The following is a 14887-nucleotide window of genomic DNA, read 5'->3' as shown; positions in this document are numbered from 1 at the left end:
AAATTTCAGATGTCAATGTGCGTGTGTGCAGCCTGACTTTGCTTGGGGCTATCATTTCTGTCCAGGCTCCTCTTCCTGAGGTACAGCTGCTCTTGCAGCAGCCCAGCTCCTCAGGCCTCTCGAACAGCGGCTCGGGGACACCCCACCGACTCAGTGACACAGAGTCCTGGCGAAAACCCCAACAAACTGGAAGCCGTGATGGAGATAAGGAGAACTCGGAAAGCCCACTGTTCAAGCTCTGCTGGCTGATTCAGTTGTGCATTTCCATCATTACCTTACCAAAACAGGAGCCATATTCAGACAGTGATACCAATACAGGGACAGCAAATAGCTTGTATGAACCCTCTCCAGTGCGAGTTGAAGCACTACAGGTGAGGCCTTACTTCTTGGTGCGTTGCGCACAGAACTGGCTTTTATTTTTAAATCTAAGCTCTTTATAATATATTTAGTCTTTGCTCACTCTTCAATTTCCCCTTCCTATAATCTCTCTGGCCCTTGACTTTTTGGGGAAGGGACAGACTGAAGATCTGCTCCTAAGCCCTCACTGGCACTGCCCTACAGCAAGGTTTCCCAAACCTGAGTTCTCAAAGGATATCTTATGCCCCATCCAGGCTGGAGTCTTGAGGTGGCTGCACTTCAGTCCTCTTTCAAGATTACTGATTGGGCACTTCGTTGTTTTGGCAATACTGCTGTTAAAGGCTAGAGGTGCAAATGATTGGCTCATCGGGCAGTGCCTGCCTACATTTAGTGCCTGCATACAGTACCAGGGCTATGACTGGTTGTTCACTAGTTGTGGGGTGGGGGGGTGCAGGTCCATTGGGGATTGTGTCATCCTGCCGCTCTGTGAAGCATTTAATCTCTTAATTTAAAAAAATGTATTGAATGAAGCTGCTCTGTTAATCTTTTCCACAATGAATCCACATATTATTTCAGTCACATGAATTGTTTTACAGAACAAATTTTTTGACATGAGTTAAATTAGCAACAATTCAAAATCTTTTTGAGAACAGAAATGGCAGCAGAGCTTAAAATGCCATTCAGCAAGGCTAACACAGTCTTTGTTGTTTCTGCAGTGTCATTTGGTGCATTTTGTCCTCTCTGAGGCTCTATTAGTTGGAAATATGAATGGGATTTGACTGCTTCCTCTCCACTTGTTTGTTCTTCAGGTACTGGCTCTGCTCGTCAAAGGGTACTTCACAATGGCCCAAAACAGCTTGCTGGAGCTGGGAGAAGTAGCTTGTAAATGTATGGAGGAACCAGATCCATCTATTCAACTACATGGAGCCAGAGTAAGGAGAACACTAAAACAAATTTTTTCTATAATTTTTTTCTGGAGTGGCTTTTTGTTCTTAACAAGGTGCGGAATGCTGCATTTGGGAAATAAAACACTTGCCTGGAATTTCTGTGGGTGTTCTCCCAATCTACTGCTGTAACTTTGGCAGAAACTCAACAAGAAACAGGTTTTTGAAAAAAGGCCATTTGCATCGTTTTGCCACGTGTTTTGCCGATCTGCCACAGAGGATCAGAGAAACCTCCATGGAAATTCAGCATTACTACTTTTTTTCAGCACTAGGCATTAGCATTATGTATTGCTGAGTCAGATGTCCCAACAATATGCCTCTACTCTAAATTCATATTTCCAACACCAAACCTCCCCGTAGCCTCTTTGCATGAGATCGCCAGATTTAATGAAGTTTTGTGCAGTGCCCTTGGCTACTAGGAACTGAGAGAGAGATGGGTAAACTCTCATTTCATATAGGATCCTTACAGACAGCAAACGGCTTTCATCTGAGCAGTTTTTAATCACTTACCGCAGTTCAGCTCCATTTGTACTTATTTGTCTTATTTGTACTGAGACTCCATGGCATAATCCAGACTCAGAATAGGAGCCTGCACATATAGCTTGAATGGAGCTATCCACGTTTTAACTTTTCTCCTCTCGCATTTTCTCCGTACCTCTCTGGAGGGCAGTGATACGTGTTTTAATGTTAGTACCTCACACAATGGCTGCTGCTTCTGCATGACCCTAGACGGTGACCGTTTTGACTATGAGGGAAGCACCAATGATTCTGATCTTGCCTTCACTGACATATTTTCCAGCTGGAGTCAATGAAGAGGCGGGCCCCTGCCTGATTTATTTCATTGTTCTGTCCCTAGAGCAGAGTTTAAGTTGCCAATTGTAATGCTCCCATTACTGGTTGAGATCAACTAACTAAGCAAAGAAAAAGAAAGAAAGACTTGCATTTATATACTGACTTTCACAACAACCAGACATCTCAAAGCACTTTACAGCCAATGAAGTACTTTTGTTTTGAAGTGTAGTCACTGTTGTAATGCATGAAATGTGGCAGTCAGTATGCGCACAGCAAACACCCACAGACAACAATATGTTAATGACCAGAAAGTCTGTTTTGTGATGTTGGTTGAGGGATATATATTGGCCAGGACACCGGGGATAGCTCCCCTACTCTTCTTCAAAATAGTGCCATCGGATCTTTTATATCCACCCAAGCAGATGGGGCCTCTATTTAACATCTCACGCGAAAGACGGCACCTCTGACAGTGCAGCACTCCCACAGTACTGCACTGGAGCGTCAGCCTTGATTTTTGTGCTCAAGCCCTGGGGTGGAACTTGAATCCACAAGATTAAGAGTGGAACTTGGTCCCTTCCTGGCTTATGCCAGCCAATTTTTTTTACATTATTGGCTTTGAAGATGGTGCCTCCTCTCTTCTATAACCTTTAGATATAAAAGTCTTGTATCTAATGTGTGTCCTTCATACTTTAGATGTCAAAGTGTCAGTTGTATTTAGAAAAGTAAAAGGAAGTCTTTTCATGCTGGCTTCTTTTGACCTGGAGGTAGCTGCCAATGTATAAAGTTCGCTCACAAACACCAATTTGAAATTATGCCTATTTAGTGCAATTAGAAAAGTTAATGCAATTCTACCCTGGCACAGAATGTGTATTATGTGGTTATAATGTTCACATTGTTATAAAACAGTCCATCATTTGACTTGCCAGGAGCAATAGAGCAGATCTGCTTGTGTTATATAGAGTTTCTGTCAGCATATATTTGTGCACAAGGCATTGCTGGAATTTAAAAAGAAAAACTTGAAGCAGATGGAGCATTGCAATGGTGTGAGGGGGTGCAGAATGGGAGGAATTCAGTCTTGATTTGATCTTCAGTAGATGGGACTGAATCAACAACAACCTGAAAATGTGCCTGTGAGATGGATCCTGATTAAAAATGGACTGGAAGGGAGGCCTCAGGTGTAATGCCTGGTCTGTGCTGCATTAGCTGGGGCAATGATTCTAAAATTGGTCACAGTAGCCTGAATTAGGGAAGAGGAAATGGACCAAAATTCTGATTGCTATGCCGTGACCCTTCTCTGTACTCTGCTGAGGATAGCACCAGGCTGTCTCCTTAGTCAGGTATCCTACTAACACTTACCGTTGAGAGTCACAGGTGAACAATGGCAAAGCGCTGGAAAGTGACCACTGCTCATGAACTGTACCCCAACGAGGAAATCAACATCCTCAGGACTGCAGAGAGAAAATTAGAGAGTAAAAGGAATAAAATGGAGAGACACAATGCACCCTTTCTTCAAAGTGTGGCCCCATCTATTTCTCCCTGATTCTGTCTCCTTCAGACCATGCACCTCCTACTGCAGAGAGAGCCATATCCAAGCATCCAATCCTATTGGTTGCCTTATGGAACACGCAGTTCTGTGATAAATATGTTGTGCATTTTCAGCTTGTGGAAGAGATAGGTTCGGGGATTGTCCAACAACATAAACTGGACTCGCTCACGCCCCTCAGTCAAAGAGTATCCGTCAGCCAGGTATGTTGTTATTTTTCTCTCATCGGTCCTGTTACTATCATGGATAAGTCTGCTCATTTCATAATTGATAGAATTTACTTTACTGCTCTTTACTTAGCTATTGCCATGAGGCAACATTTTGCCTTGATAATTTGCTGAGACAATTTAACAGAGAGGTACAACAAATTAAAATCAGTTAAAATGTATTTGTCCCCATTGAATACATTTTTTTCTTGATATTGATTTTCTTTATGATATCCCCTCCGAGTTTTCTGCACGAATTGTCTCTCCAACCACCCAAAACTGTACTGACTTCCCTATGTGGGGAAAGGTCCACAGAATCCGTGCCCTCCAGATCAGCACACGCTAAACATTATTCATATGATAGTCTTGATAGTTGCAGGACTACTTAATTGTGCCTGATCCTGTTCTCAACTGAAACCCACATAATATTCACCACCATTTAATACTGACCGGGATTGGGAATTCTGGCTGATTTTCCTCTTTCTAAATTGCTCCCATGGATTACAGCATCTCTACAACTCTCTCCGATCAACTCGCTCATCATTGACCCTGGATTGAACCAATTAGTTTTTGGGCAGGATTTTGCCATTTGGGTTGGGACCCTGATGTCAGGGTCAAATGTGGGTCACAACTCCACACTGTGTGGGGAACAGTCACCTGGCAGTGATTTTCCCTGTGGCCAGAGGGCAGGCTCACCGTCCCATTAAGGATGGTGGGCAGGCTCTTGAAGCTGGAGAGCCAGAGACGGCCCTCCAGCATGGAAGAAGCAGCATGCTTCCTTTTCGGGTACGGGAGAGGGTGCATCTCAAGGTGGAAGTGCACTTTTTAAACTTTTGAATAAAAAATAGACTCAGCAGGTGGGCGACCATTGTGGAGAGGGATTCACACCATAGAGCGGCCCGTGGCTACAGCTGAAGGCAGGGAGGGCCTCAAGGCCTGCCTGGAGCGCCAAGCTCCTCGGTCTACTGCTGAGAGGCTGCCTCCAAGCAGCTGGCCTAGTCCCTGACACCTCTGGGTGCCTGGAGGCCAACTGGAAAGTTCCAGTTGGCTTCTGACAATAGGCCTTTAAAGACCCTTAATTGAGCCCCACTGCGCCCCTCCCCCTCCTCCCCCCCCCCCCCCCCCCCCCCCCAAATGTCACCTCCAGGAAAATGGCCTGGGGGTGGCATGGTGCTGCGATACCAGCACCCTGGCCAATGGCGTGAATTTTTACGCCTGCCCACCTCGGTGCTCAACCCCATCGGGGGCTAAAAATCCTGCCCTTTATCTTTGAACAGCTCCTATGAGAGGTACAAGAATAGCTTGGGATAAGTTTGCACTGGTGCTGCCCAAGTCATAAGAGTCATTTATGGCAAAGAAGGAGGCCATTCAGCCCATCTAGTCCATGCTGGCTCTCTGCGGAGCAATCTAGTCAGTTCCACTCCCCCGCTTGATCCCCATAGCCCAGCAAGTTTATTTCCTTCAAATTCCTGTCCAATTTCCTTTTGGAATCACTGATTGTCTCCATTGCCACCATCCTCGTGGGCAGTGAGTTCCAGGTCATTACCACCTGCTGTGGAAAAAAAGTTCTTCCTGACATTCCCCCTGCATCTCTTGCCCAATCTGTGTTCCCTAGTCCTTGTACCATCAGTTAATGGAAACAGTTTTTCCTTGTCTAACTTATCTAAGCCTGTCATAATCTTGTACATCTCTGTCAAATTTCCCCTCAATCTCCTTTGCTGCAGCGAGAACAAGCCCAGCTTTTCCAGCCTATCCTTGTAACTAAAATCCCCCATCCCTGGAACCATTCTGGTAAATCTCCTCTGCATCATCTCAAAGACCCTCACATCTTTCCTAAAGTGCTAAGTGGAACTTTATCAAATGCCTTTTTACACCACATCAACTGCATTACCCTCATCAGCCCTCTCTGTTACTTCATTGAAAAACTCAATCAAAATAGTTAAACACGATTTGCCCTTTATAAATCCATGCTGTCTTTCCTTAATTAATTCACATTTGTCCCAGTGACTGTTAACTCTGTCCTGGATTATTGTTCCTAAAAGCTTTCCCACCATCACTGACTGGCCTGTAGTTGCTGGGTTTATTCTTACATCCTTGTTCAATAAAGGGTGTAACATTTGCAATTCTTCAGTCCTCTGGCAACACCCCTGTATCTAAGGAGGATTGGAAGATTATGGCCAGCACCTCTGCAATTTCCACTCTTACTTCTCTCAGTGTCCTCAGATGCAGCTCATCCCATCATGGTGACTTATCAACTTTAAGTACAGCCAGCCTTTCTAATACCTCCTCTTTATTAATTTTTAGTCCATGTAATGTCTCTCTTTGCTACAGTAGGGCAGTCCCCAGCTGCTGCCTGCTGCTGCTCTAAAATGGCATGGCTGAGACCACCAAGTCACGACACCAGCAACTAGTATTCATACAGTGCCTTCAACTTAGTAAAACTTCCTCCGGCGCTATACAAGATACAAACAGAAATACAAAGTCAAAAGTGGCTAAATAGAGCCAAGGCACACAGCAGCCATCGACTCACTGAATGGTGTAACAGGCTTGGGAAACTGAATGGCTGTAGAACCTGTAAAAAAAGCAAGAGGGCACACAACATTATTGGACCCTAAACAGAATCTGCATAAGACAGACTATTTCTTAAATGGTGAGAGGTTGGGAATGTTGACGTCGAATGAGACCTGGGTGTCCTTGTTCATGAGTCATACAAATGGTGTTGGCCTTCATCGTAAGTGGATTTGAGTACAGGAGTAAAAATGTCTTGCTGCAGTTGCATAGAGCCTTGGTGAGACCACACCTGGAGTATTTTGTACAGTTTTGGTCTCCTTATCTAAAGAAGGATATACTTGCCATAGAGGGAGTGCAACGGAGGTTCACCAGACTAATCCCTGGGATAGCGGGATTGTCTTAAGAGGAGAGATTGCGGAAACTGGGCCTGTATTCTCTAGAGTTTCGAAGAATGCGAGATGATCGCATTGAAACGTACAAAATTCTTACAGGGCGTGACAGGATGGATGTAGCTAGGATGTTTCCCCTGGCTAGTGAGTCTAGAACCAGGGGACACAGTCTCAGAATAAGGGGCCATTTAGGACTGCAATGAGGAGGAATTTCTTCACTCAGAGGGTGGTGAATCTTTGGAATTCTCTATCCCAGAGGGTTGTGGAAGCTCAATCATTGAACATGTTCAAGACAGAAATTGAAAGATTTCTGGATACTAATGACATCAAGGGATATAGGGATAGCACGGGAAAGTGGCATTGAAGTAGATGATCAACCATGATTTAATTGAATGGCAGAGCAGGCACAATGGGCTGAATGGCCTACTCCTGCTCCTATATTTCTATAATACAACTTTTGATCAGAGATATGTGAGTATCAAAACTCTTCATTCGATGCTTTTACCCCAGGTAAAAAGTGCTCAGTAATTGTAGGTTTTCCAGTTCCCCTATATTTATCAGATTGTTCAGCATAAGTACAAGTTTTTCCAGTCTGAGTCTACTGAGATGAGATAATCTCTCCCAACGCAGGTCGTGACCTTTTGGTCCAAGATGTTGAACGGTCCTTTGCCAGGGGCATTACAGAATGATGAGCATCCTACGCTCCAGACCAGCACCTGTGATGCAGTTTCCTCAATTTTACCAGAGGCTTTTAACAGTCTGCCGGTAAGAATGGCTGAGAAATACAATCAACTACATTTCCTTCCTTGCTGTTTTTGTTTTTTGTTATGTTGTGTTAAAGGCTTGTTGTGTCTGTTATTAAAGAAAGAAGAAAAATCACATGGAATTTATATTGTCAACACATCGCTCTAAAATGTAAATTGATCTGAAGTACAATGACTACTGTTATGTAGGTAAATAGAGTAGCCATTTTGCACAGAGCAAGAGATGAATTAATATGTTAACGTATATTTGGTCATGTTGGTTAAAGGGAGGATATTGGCCAAGATATTGGGGGAACTGATTGCTCTTCTTCAACCTGAACCAGCAGCACAGCCATTGCTTTAATGTCTCATCTAAAGATTGATCTATGATCATGTGGCACTCCCTCAGTCCTGCCCAGGTGATGAGTTCAAGTCTAGGAGAGATCTGACAAGCTTGTTTACCAGAGCAAGAGTGCTACCATCTGTGCTCAACTGATCCTTCTACCCTCGCAAAGCAACAAACATTTTCTTTTTAGCTCCAATAGGAACAAGGATAGGTGGCTTAGATGGTTGCTTAGTTTGCTCTCATCTTTCATCTTTGCCTGCTTAACTAAGCTTCATAAGAAACAGGTGAAGTATGAAAAACTGCAAGTGCACAAATATGAAATTTCATATCTTAGTATTTTGGGAAAATTCGCACAAATTACCCAGGGCTGCTATTTTGCACTTCGGTTACCAATAATTCCATAGGTGTTATTGTGTCTAGTTCCAGAATATCATAGCAGAGATCTGGGAGTATTTTACTTACCTGCCCTGGTATGTGGCACAGAGGAACTTGGAAGGATGAAAGAGGGGGAAGGACTATGACTACAGCCATAGGTACTTGCAAGCCCAGCAACATCCACTTGCAAAGAGATCAACATGGCTATGTAGCCAGACAACAAAATGAAGTATAAATGAGTACTGTTCAATTTGCCATTGCAGCATGCTCTGGAAGGAGACCAGTTTTACACTTGCGCTGTTTACTATCCAGATTTACACTGCCATGTCGGGAACACTACAATTCGCTAATGTGCCGTTACACCAGAGAGAGGAAATAACAGCTCACATTCCTGGTCACTCTCCAGTGACACCTACAGAAAAGTGCATGCTTGTTGATGCTGGGGAGAGAAAAGCAGGATTGTTTTCACTTTATTAGTCCCCTTTGATTTTTGCCACTCGCTGTCTAGGCTCGCAAACGTAGAACGACAACTTGGGCAAGGTGTTACAGGGCTGCTGGTCTCTATGGAACTTTACTCCAGCATGACCCATTGTCTTCACAGAAGAGAACATTGGAAAACTTACACTGAACGAAGAAAAGAGAGAATTGAGCCTGGTGGTAGTGAAGGGGATTAGTGAAAAAATGCAGGGCTTTGTAACTGAGAGCACTGTTCAGCTGTGGATTTTAACATTGATGTATTGGAATTGTTTTGTTAGAATGAAAAGCAGATTCTGTGCATAACTATGCTGCTCGGACTCAATCACAGCGAGCATCCCCTGGTCAAGGCAGCTGCCGTGCGAGCACTGGGCGTTTACATCCTCTTTCCCTCGCTCCGACAGGTCAGTACGCTCTACAATTGCACAGTTAATCCTGTGGAATGTTTGATGCAATTTGCTGTACTAGTCACAGAGAATCTCTCTTATCCAGTAGGTTACAGGGTGATATGCTGTGTATTGATATAGCACTCAAAGGTGTAAAAACAAATCTGTTTGCTGATATGGTGCTTCAAATGAATCAGTATACAAGCACATGCCTGAAAAGAAAATCTGCAAATGCTAGTAATACAGCTATTGAAATGCTCCCATTAATAAGGACTGGGGAGAGACTGCTGTTCATGGAGCTGCACCCCTTCAGGAAAAAGAGGGGGGGGGGTGGAAATTAGGGACAGAGAGATTTAACAAAAAAGGCCTCAGTACCTGACAAGTAAAAAAAAAAAATATTATGGGCCGGGAGCATTACAGGGATTCACCATGAAATATCTGCTGGTGTACGGCCATTAGTGATCAACTTCAAACCCTGTACTAATAATAGATTTCTACTGTGCATTCCCTGTCAGTTATGCATTCCACATCCCTCGCAGCACACATTTGTTTGACTTTAAAATATACGGTCAATAAGAAACTCTCAGTGCTTCTATGACACACACACACATACAGATATTGTAATTAATGGGAATTAATGAGAGCTCTGCTTGCCTTTTGAAAGTACAGATACTGTTTTACAATTTTCTTGTTTATAATATATTGCTCATGAAAGTTATGGCCCGGTAAAATTTCTACATTTGATCTATTCCTTGCCTTCCGTATGATAGAGTCTCTATTATGTCTTGTTCTACAAGGTGTAGTACTTCATCAAAGCTGAAATTAAACTGATAATCTGTTCATTAGACTGCAATGTCCTTCGCCTCTGAATTGATCTTTGACCCATATAAGCTTAAATGAAATTCCCACCACCTTTCCTTTCATTGTAATTCCTCTTCCTCATTCTTGTTGCAGTCATGTCTGTCCAGCTAGATCTTTCCTGTGGACACTCACTGATCACTGGGCATAGTGTTTTTCCACATGGCTGCCATCAGTGGATGTGGCTGTGGTCTGTGAAGTATTGCACAGGATTTCAGTAATACATTTTGACTAACTCAAACTGAAAGCTTGCTGTCAGAGGTGATTAGAGGGATAAAATGGAGCAATAGGTAAGACACTGTCCTTTTACCTCTGAGATCTCAGTCTGGATGGGATGAAATTATTAGAGAGGATTCTTTGGGACAGGATTTACTCCCATTTGGAAACAAATGAACGTATTAGCGAGAGGCAGCATGGTTTTGTGAAGGGGAGGTCGTGTCTCACTAACTTGATTGAGTTTTTTGAGGAAGTGACGAAGATGATCGATGAAGGAAGGGCAGTGGATGGTTGTCTATATGGACTTCAGTAAAGCCTTTGACAAGGTCCCTCATGGCAGGCTGGTACAAAAGGTGAAGTCACACGTGATCAGAGGTGAGCTGGCAAGATGGATACAGAACTGGCTCGGTCATAGAAGACAGAGGGTAGCAGTGGAAGGGTGCTTTTCTGAATGGAGGGCTGTGACTAGTGGTGTTCCGCAGGGATCAGTGCTGGGACCTTTGCTGTTTGTAGTATATATAAATGATTTGGAGGAAAATGTAGCTGGTCTGATTAGTAAGTTTGCGGACGACACAAAGGTTGATGGAGTCGCGGATAGTGATGAGGATTGTCAGAGGATACAGCAGGATATAGATCAGTTGGAGACTTGGGCGGAGAAATGGCAGATGGAGTTTAATCTGGACAAGTGTGAGGTAATGCATTTTGGAAGGTCTAATGCAGGTGGGAAGTATACAGTAAATGGCAGAACCCTTAAGAGTATTGACAGGCAGAGAGATCTGGGTGTACAGGTCCACAGGTCACTGAAAGTGGGCAACGCACATGGATAAGGTAGTCAAGAAGGCATACGGCATGCTTGCCTTCATCGGCTGGGGCATAGAGTATAAAAATTGGCAAGTCATGCTGCAGCTGTACAGAACTTTAGTTCGGCCACACTTAGAATATTGCGTGCAATTCTGGTCGCCACACTACCAGAAGGACGTGGAGGCTTTGGAGAGGGTACAGAAGAGGTTTACCAGGATGTTGCCTGGTCTGGAGGGCATTAGCTATGAGGAGAGGTTGGATAAACTCAGATTGTTTTCACTGGAACGATGGAGGTGGAGGGGTGACATGATAGAGGTTTACAAAGTTATGAGTGGCATGGACAGAGTGGATAGTCAGAAGCTTTTTCCCAGGGTGGAAGAGTCAGTTAGTAGGGGACATAGGTTTAAGGTGCGAGGGGCAAAGTTTAGAGGGGATGTGCGAGGCAAGTTCTTTACACAGAGGGTGGTGAATGCCTGAAACTTGCTGCCAGGGGAGGTGGTGGAAGCAGGTACGATAGCGACGTTTACGAGGCATCTTGACAAATACATGAATAGGATGGGGATAGAGGGATACGGTCCCCGCAAGTGCAGAATGTTTTAGTTTAGACAGGCATCAAGATCGGTGCAGGCTTGGAGGGCCTTTGGGACAATGAAGTACATTTAAAGTGTAGTGATTGTTGTAATGTAGGAAACGCAACAGCCTATTTGTATACAGCTAGGCCCCACAAACAGCATTCTGATAATGACCAGGCAATCTGTTTTATTGATGTTGGTGAGAGATCAATATTGGCCAGGACACTGGGGAGATCTCTCCAGCTCTCCAAAATAGTGCTGGAGGATCTTTTACCTCCTCCATCTGAGATGGTAGACAGGGCCTCAGTTAAACATCCCATCCAAAAGACAGCCCCATCCAACAGTGCGGCACTGGTATGTCAGCCTAGATTTTATGCTCAAGTCCATGAAGTGGGGGGTGAACCCACAACCTTCTGGCTCTGGGGAGGGACTGCTACCAACTGAGCCACAGGTAATACCCAGTATAAATCTAACCATCGTTAGGCACAAATCGATGTACATTGGCAGTATGGCAGTCTCACTCACAGAAGAAACAAAGCTATCTGATATGCAACTGAGTAAAATTTGTACAGGCATGCTTTTCTGAGTTTGGAATTCGGGCAGTGTAGGAGGAGCTTCACTCTGCAAATTCAGAAAAGCGATGGATTCCTCATTAAAATGAAATGGTTGCATTTTTAATTATGTGGACTTATTAGCAGGAAATTCCTTCAGATTTGCTTAAAGGAGCACTTGAAGTTTTACTTTCTTTCTTCACGTAACAGGATGTGATGTTTGTGGCTGACACAGCGAATGCCATCCTGACTTCCTTGGATGACAAGTCCCTAAACGTCCGTACCAAGGCAGCCTGGTCACTAGGCAATCTCACAGACACCTTGATTGCTAACATGTATGTATCTGTTGTTCCCTTATGTTTGCATTCCGTAACTGTACTAAGCTGACATGAGTTGCTGAGATTTGTTGTTGATCCAAAATTAAACCCTGGCATGGTGACAGTGTGTTGGAGCTGCCAATAGATACTATGCTAGGGATGTGGGTTCATTCCAGCGATGCCCTACCCAGTGAGTTTACTGAATTAAGCAATGATGTCATGTGAAGGCAGAGGCCACTCGAGGAGGGAAATTAAATCAAAGGGCTTGCCGCTAGTCACGCTGGAACTACTGCTGTTGACTTGCTGGTGCCTGGTTGTAGTGTGTCCTAGACTGCCAATGTTCTCAGAGCTCAAGGCTCCCAGAGAGCCTCGAGAAAGGGGAGGGCAAAGGTTAAGAAGAACATGAGACCCTGGGATGATAGAGTAGAACATTGGTTATCTTACTGCTGGATTATGGAAATTAGTGGATAATTGGAGTCGCCAAAATTAGGTCTTGTATGTAGGATACAGTAAGACCCTAGGTATGGAAATTAAGACAAATATATATATAATACAAATAATAAAAAAATGTTTTATTTGCCAAAGAAAGGAGATTGAATTGCAAATGACAAAACAAACAGTGAAGTGAGGCTACAGCTCTGACAGGACCTTGACTTGTGAAAACTTTGGTGGCTAATCGGGAAGACGGATATTTAAGGTTTTACTCTATTGGTGAATGATTCACTTATGTTACCTTTTGTCCTTTCAGGGAGTCCATGGGTCTTGGCTTCCAGGAGGAGTTCTCAGACGTTCTGCTACTCAAGATGTTGAAATCAGCAACTCATGCATCCAATGATAAAGACAAGGTGTGAGACTGATGCACAATAGCATTCCATTCTTTTTGTGTTTTCTCTCTATATGTTCCTCTTTCTGTCTCTCTAGCTGTCTACCATTAGACAATCTGTGTATTGTGTGCACTTCCTGTTAGTCTCTCACTTTATTGCACTCCTGAAATCACTATTGTTATAAAACAGTGCTTCCTCCAGCTCACCGTGATCAATGCCATGGGAAATCTGCCAGTGATACATTAAAATTGATTGGTCAGGGTGCTCAGAGGTTAAACTGCAGATGTCATACCTTGTAATAGATGCAAATTAATCTGAAAATGCTGTGTGATTCTCAGTTGCTGCCTGAAACTAACACATTAGCAAAGTTTCTGATCAAACAAACGTTAAACTCAGAATGAGCTGAAACTCTGTTTACCTAACAATTAGAGTTTACTGCCTTAAAGGGAATTAGGGCCTTCGAACCAGAAAGATTTACAATACATTGTGTAACAATTCTGTCTTTCTAATACAGCACCACTTCTGATGTACTCTAACCAATGCCCCAGGAGATCGGTAGTCTATATATCCATCTTGAATATATTAAAATTTTTACATCTGCCCATACTTCCATCATGAATTCCTGTCTTCAGGTTAATAATGGAAATAGCCTATGTAAATTTGTCACATTGTAATGACACCCTCCTGCCAGTGGCAGTGCTGTAGCATGTCACTTTTGCATCTAATGACAACGTGACAAGTATGCATTGCCTGTATCCATTGTAAATATGGGCAAGGAAATTTATAATGGAAATACATACTAATAAGGACAGAATGTACGATTTTAAAATGGGAGCTGCATGATATATTTGCATGTGCAGATCCAAATATACCCTGCGCTCTGACCTGCTTCTTCTGAAGATTACACTTGATGTTGATTCTCTGCATGCAATGACAAAGGAAATTAATGGATGCACGACTTTTACATATATCTGCTAATCAATCTCCTTTGTCATTGCATACAGAGAAGTGTCAAAGTATTAGGAAAAGAGAAAAACAGTCAGTAATTTCCTAAATTTTTTTCTGATCTTGAGAACCTGGCTTCACCCTAGTGCAGAAACCAATGATTTACATGTGGCTGCCAACCTACAAAAATCTTTCTCAACAATTCACCTTGAGTTGACCCTGGGATGTGTCTAGTCAAACCGTCTCTCAATGGGAGATTGGTGGTCTTAAAGGGACAGGCCAGATTAAATGTAGCTAAACATCACAACCAAGCCCCATACTACCTGTAAACAATGGTCCTGACTGGTTTTATTTGATGAATAAAATTTAATTTACGTTACACCAGTCAATAGTGTAATCAAACTGGTGTCCACTCCAACATAATGTCAGTGTCACAAAGTGTGATACAGATGTTCCCTATGACTCCAACCAAAGTCCTATATTATCATCCCAGCTGTGCAACCCAATTAGTAGCTGAGTATAAGACTCTGTTCATTCCTCCCCAGCAATAGCTACCGTATGGGGATTAGCTGTCAAAAGAGGGATTCTTCTCTCCTGGAAAGGTATTCTGTATCTCACTGCAGATTTAAAAGAAAATGTAATTAAATGTAGCCATCTGAACATCTCTGGTCACTGTTCAATATGTTTCTCTAATATATTAGCTCATAAATGCAGACATGTTTTGAATATAGACAATC

The 14887-nt window shown here is 43.2% G+C and overlaps 1 protein-coding gene across 2 annotated transcripts in view; it reads left to right on the top strand.

Annotated features, from left to right (window-relative positions):
* heatr6 (HEAT repeat containing 6) overlaps nucleotides 1-14887 on the top strand; it is a 70290-nt gene that overhangs the window by 37831 nt on the left and 17572 nt on the right. For both annotated transcript variants that reach the window (XM_068010494.1, XM_068010495.1), the window contains 7 exons: nucleotides 10-371; nucleotides 1167-1289; nucleotides 3753-3839; nucleotides 7373-7507; nucleotides 8962-9084; nucleotides 12275-12399; nucleotides 13130-13226. In XM_068010494.1, coding sequence (XP_067866595.1) covers nucleotides 10-371; nucleotides 1167-1289; nucleotides 3753-3839; nucleotides 7373-7507; nucleotides 8962-9084; nucleotides 12275-12399; nucleotides 13130-13226 — 1052 coding nt within the window. The remainder of the gene's footprint in view (nucleotides 1-9; nucleotides 372-1166; nucleotides 1290-3752; nucleotides 3840-7372; nucleotides 7508-8961; nucleotides 9085-12274; nucleotides 12400-13129; nucleotides 13227-14887) is intronic.

This window comes from Heterodontus francisci, chromosome 30, assembly GCF_036365525.1.
Source record: "Heterodontus francisci isolate sHetFra1 chromosome 30, sHetFra1.hap1, whole genome shotgun sequence".
NCBI classification, from domain to species: Eukaryota; Metazoa; Chordata; class Chondrichthyes; order Heterodontiformes; family Heterodontidae; genus Heterodontus; species Heterodontus francisci.
The sequence above is the reverse complement of the archived record's forward strand: the minus strand, read 5'-3'. Positions and strand labels throughout refer to the sequence as shown.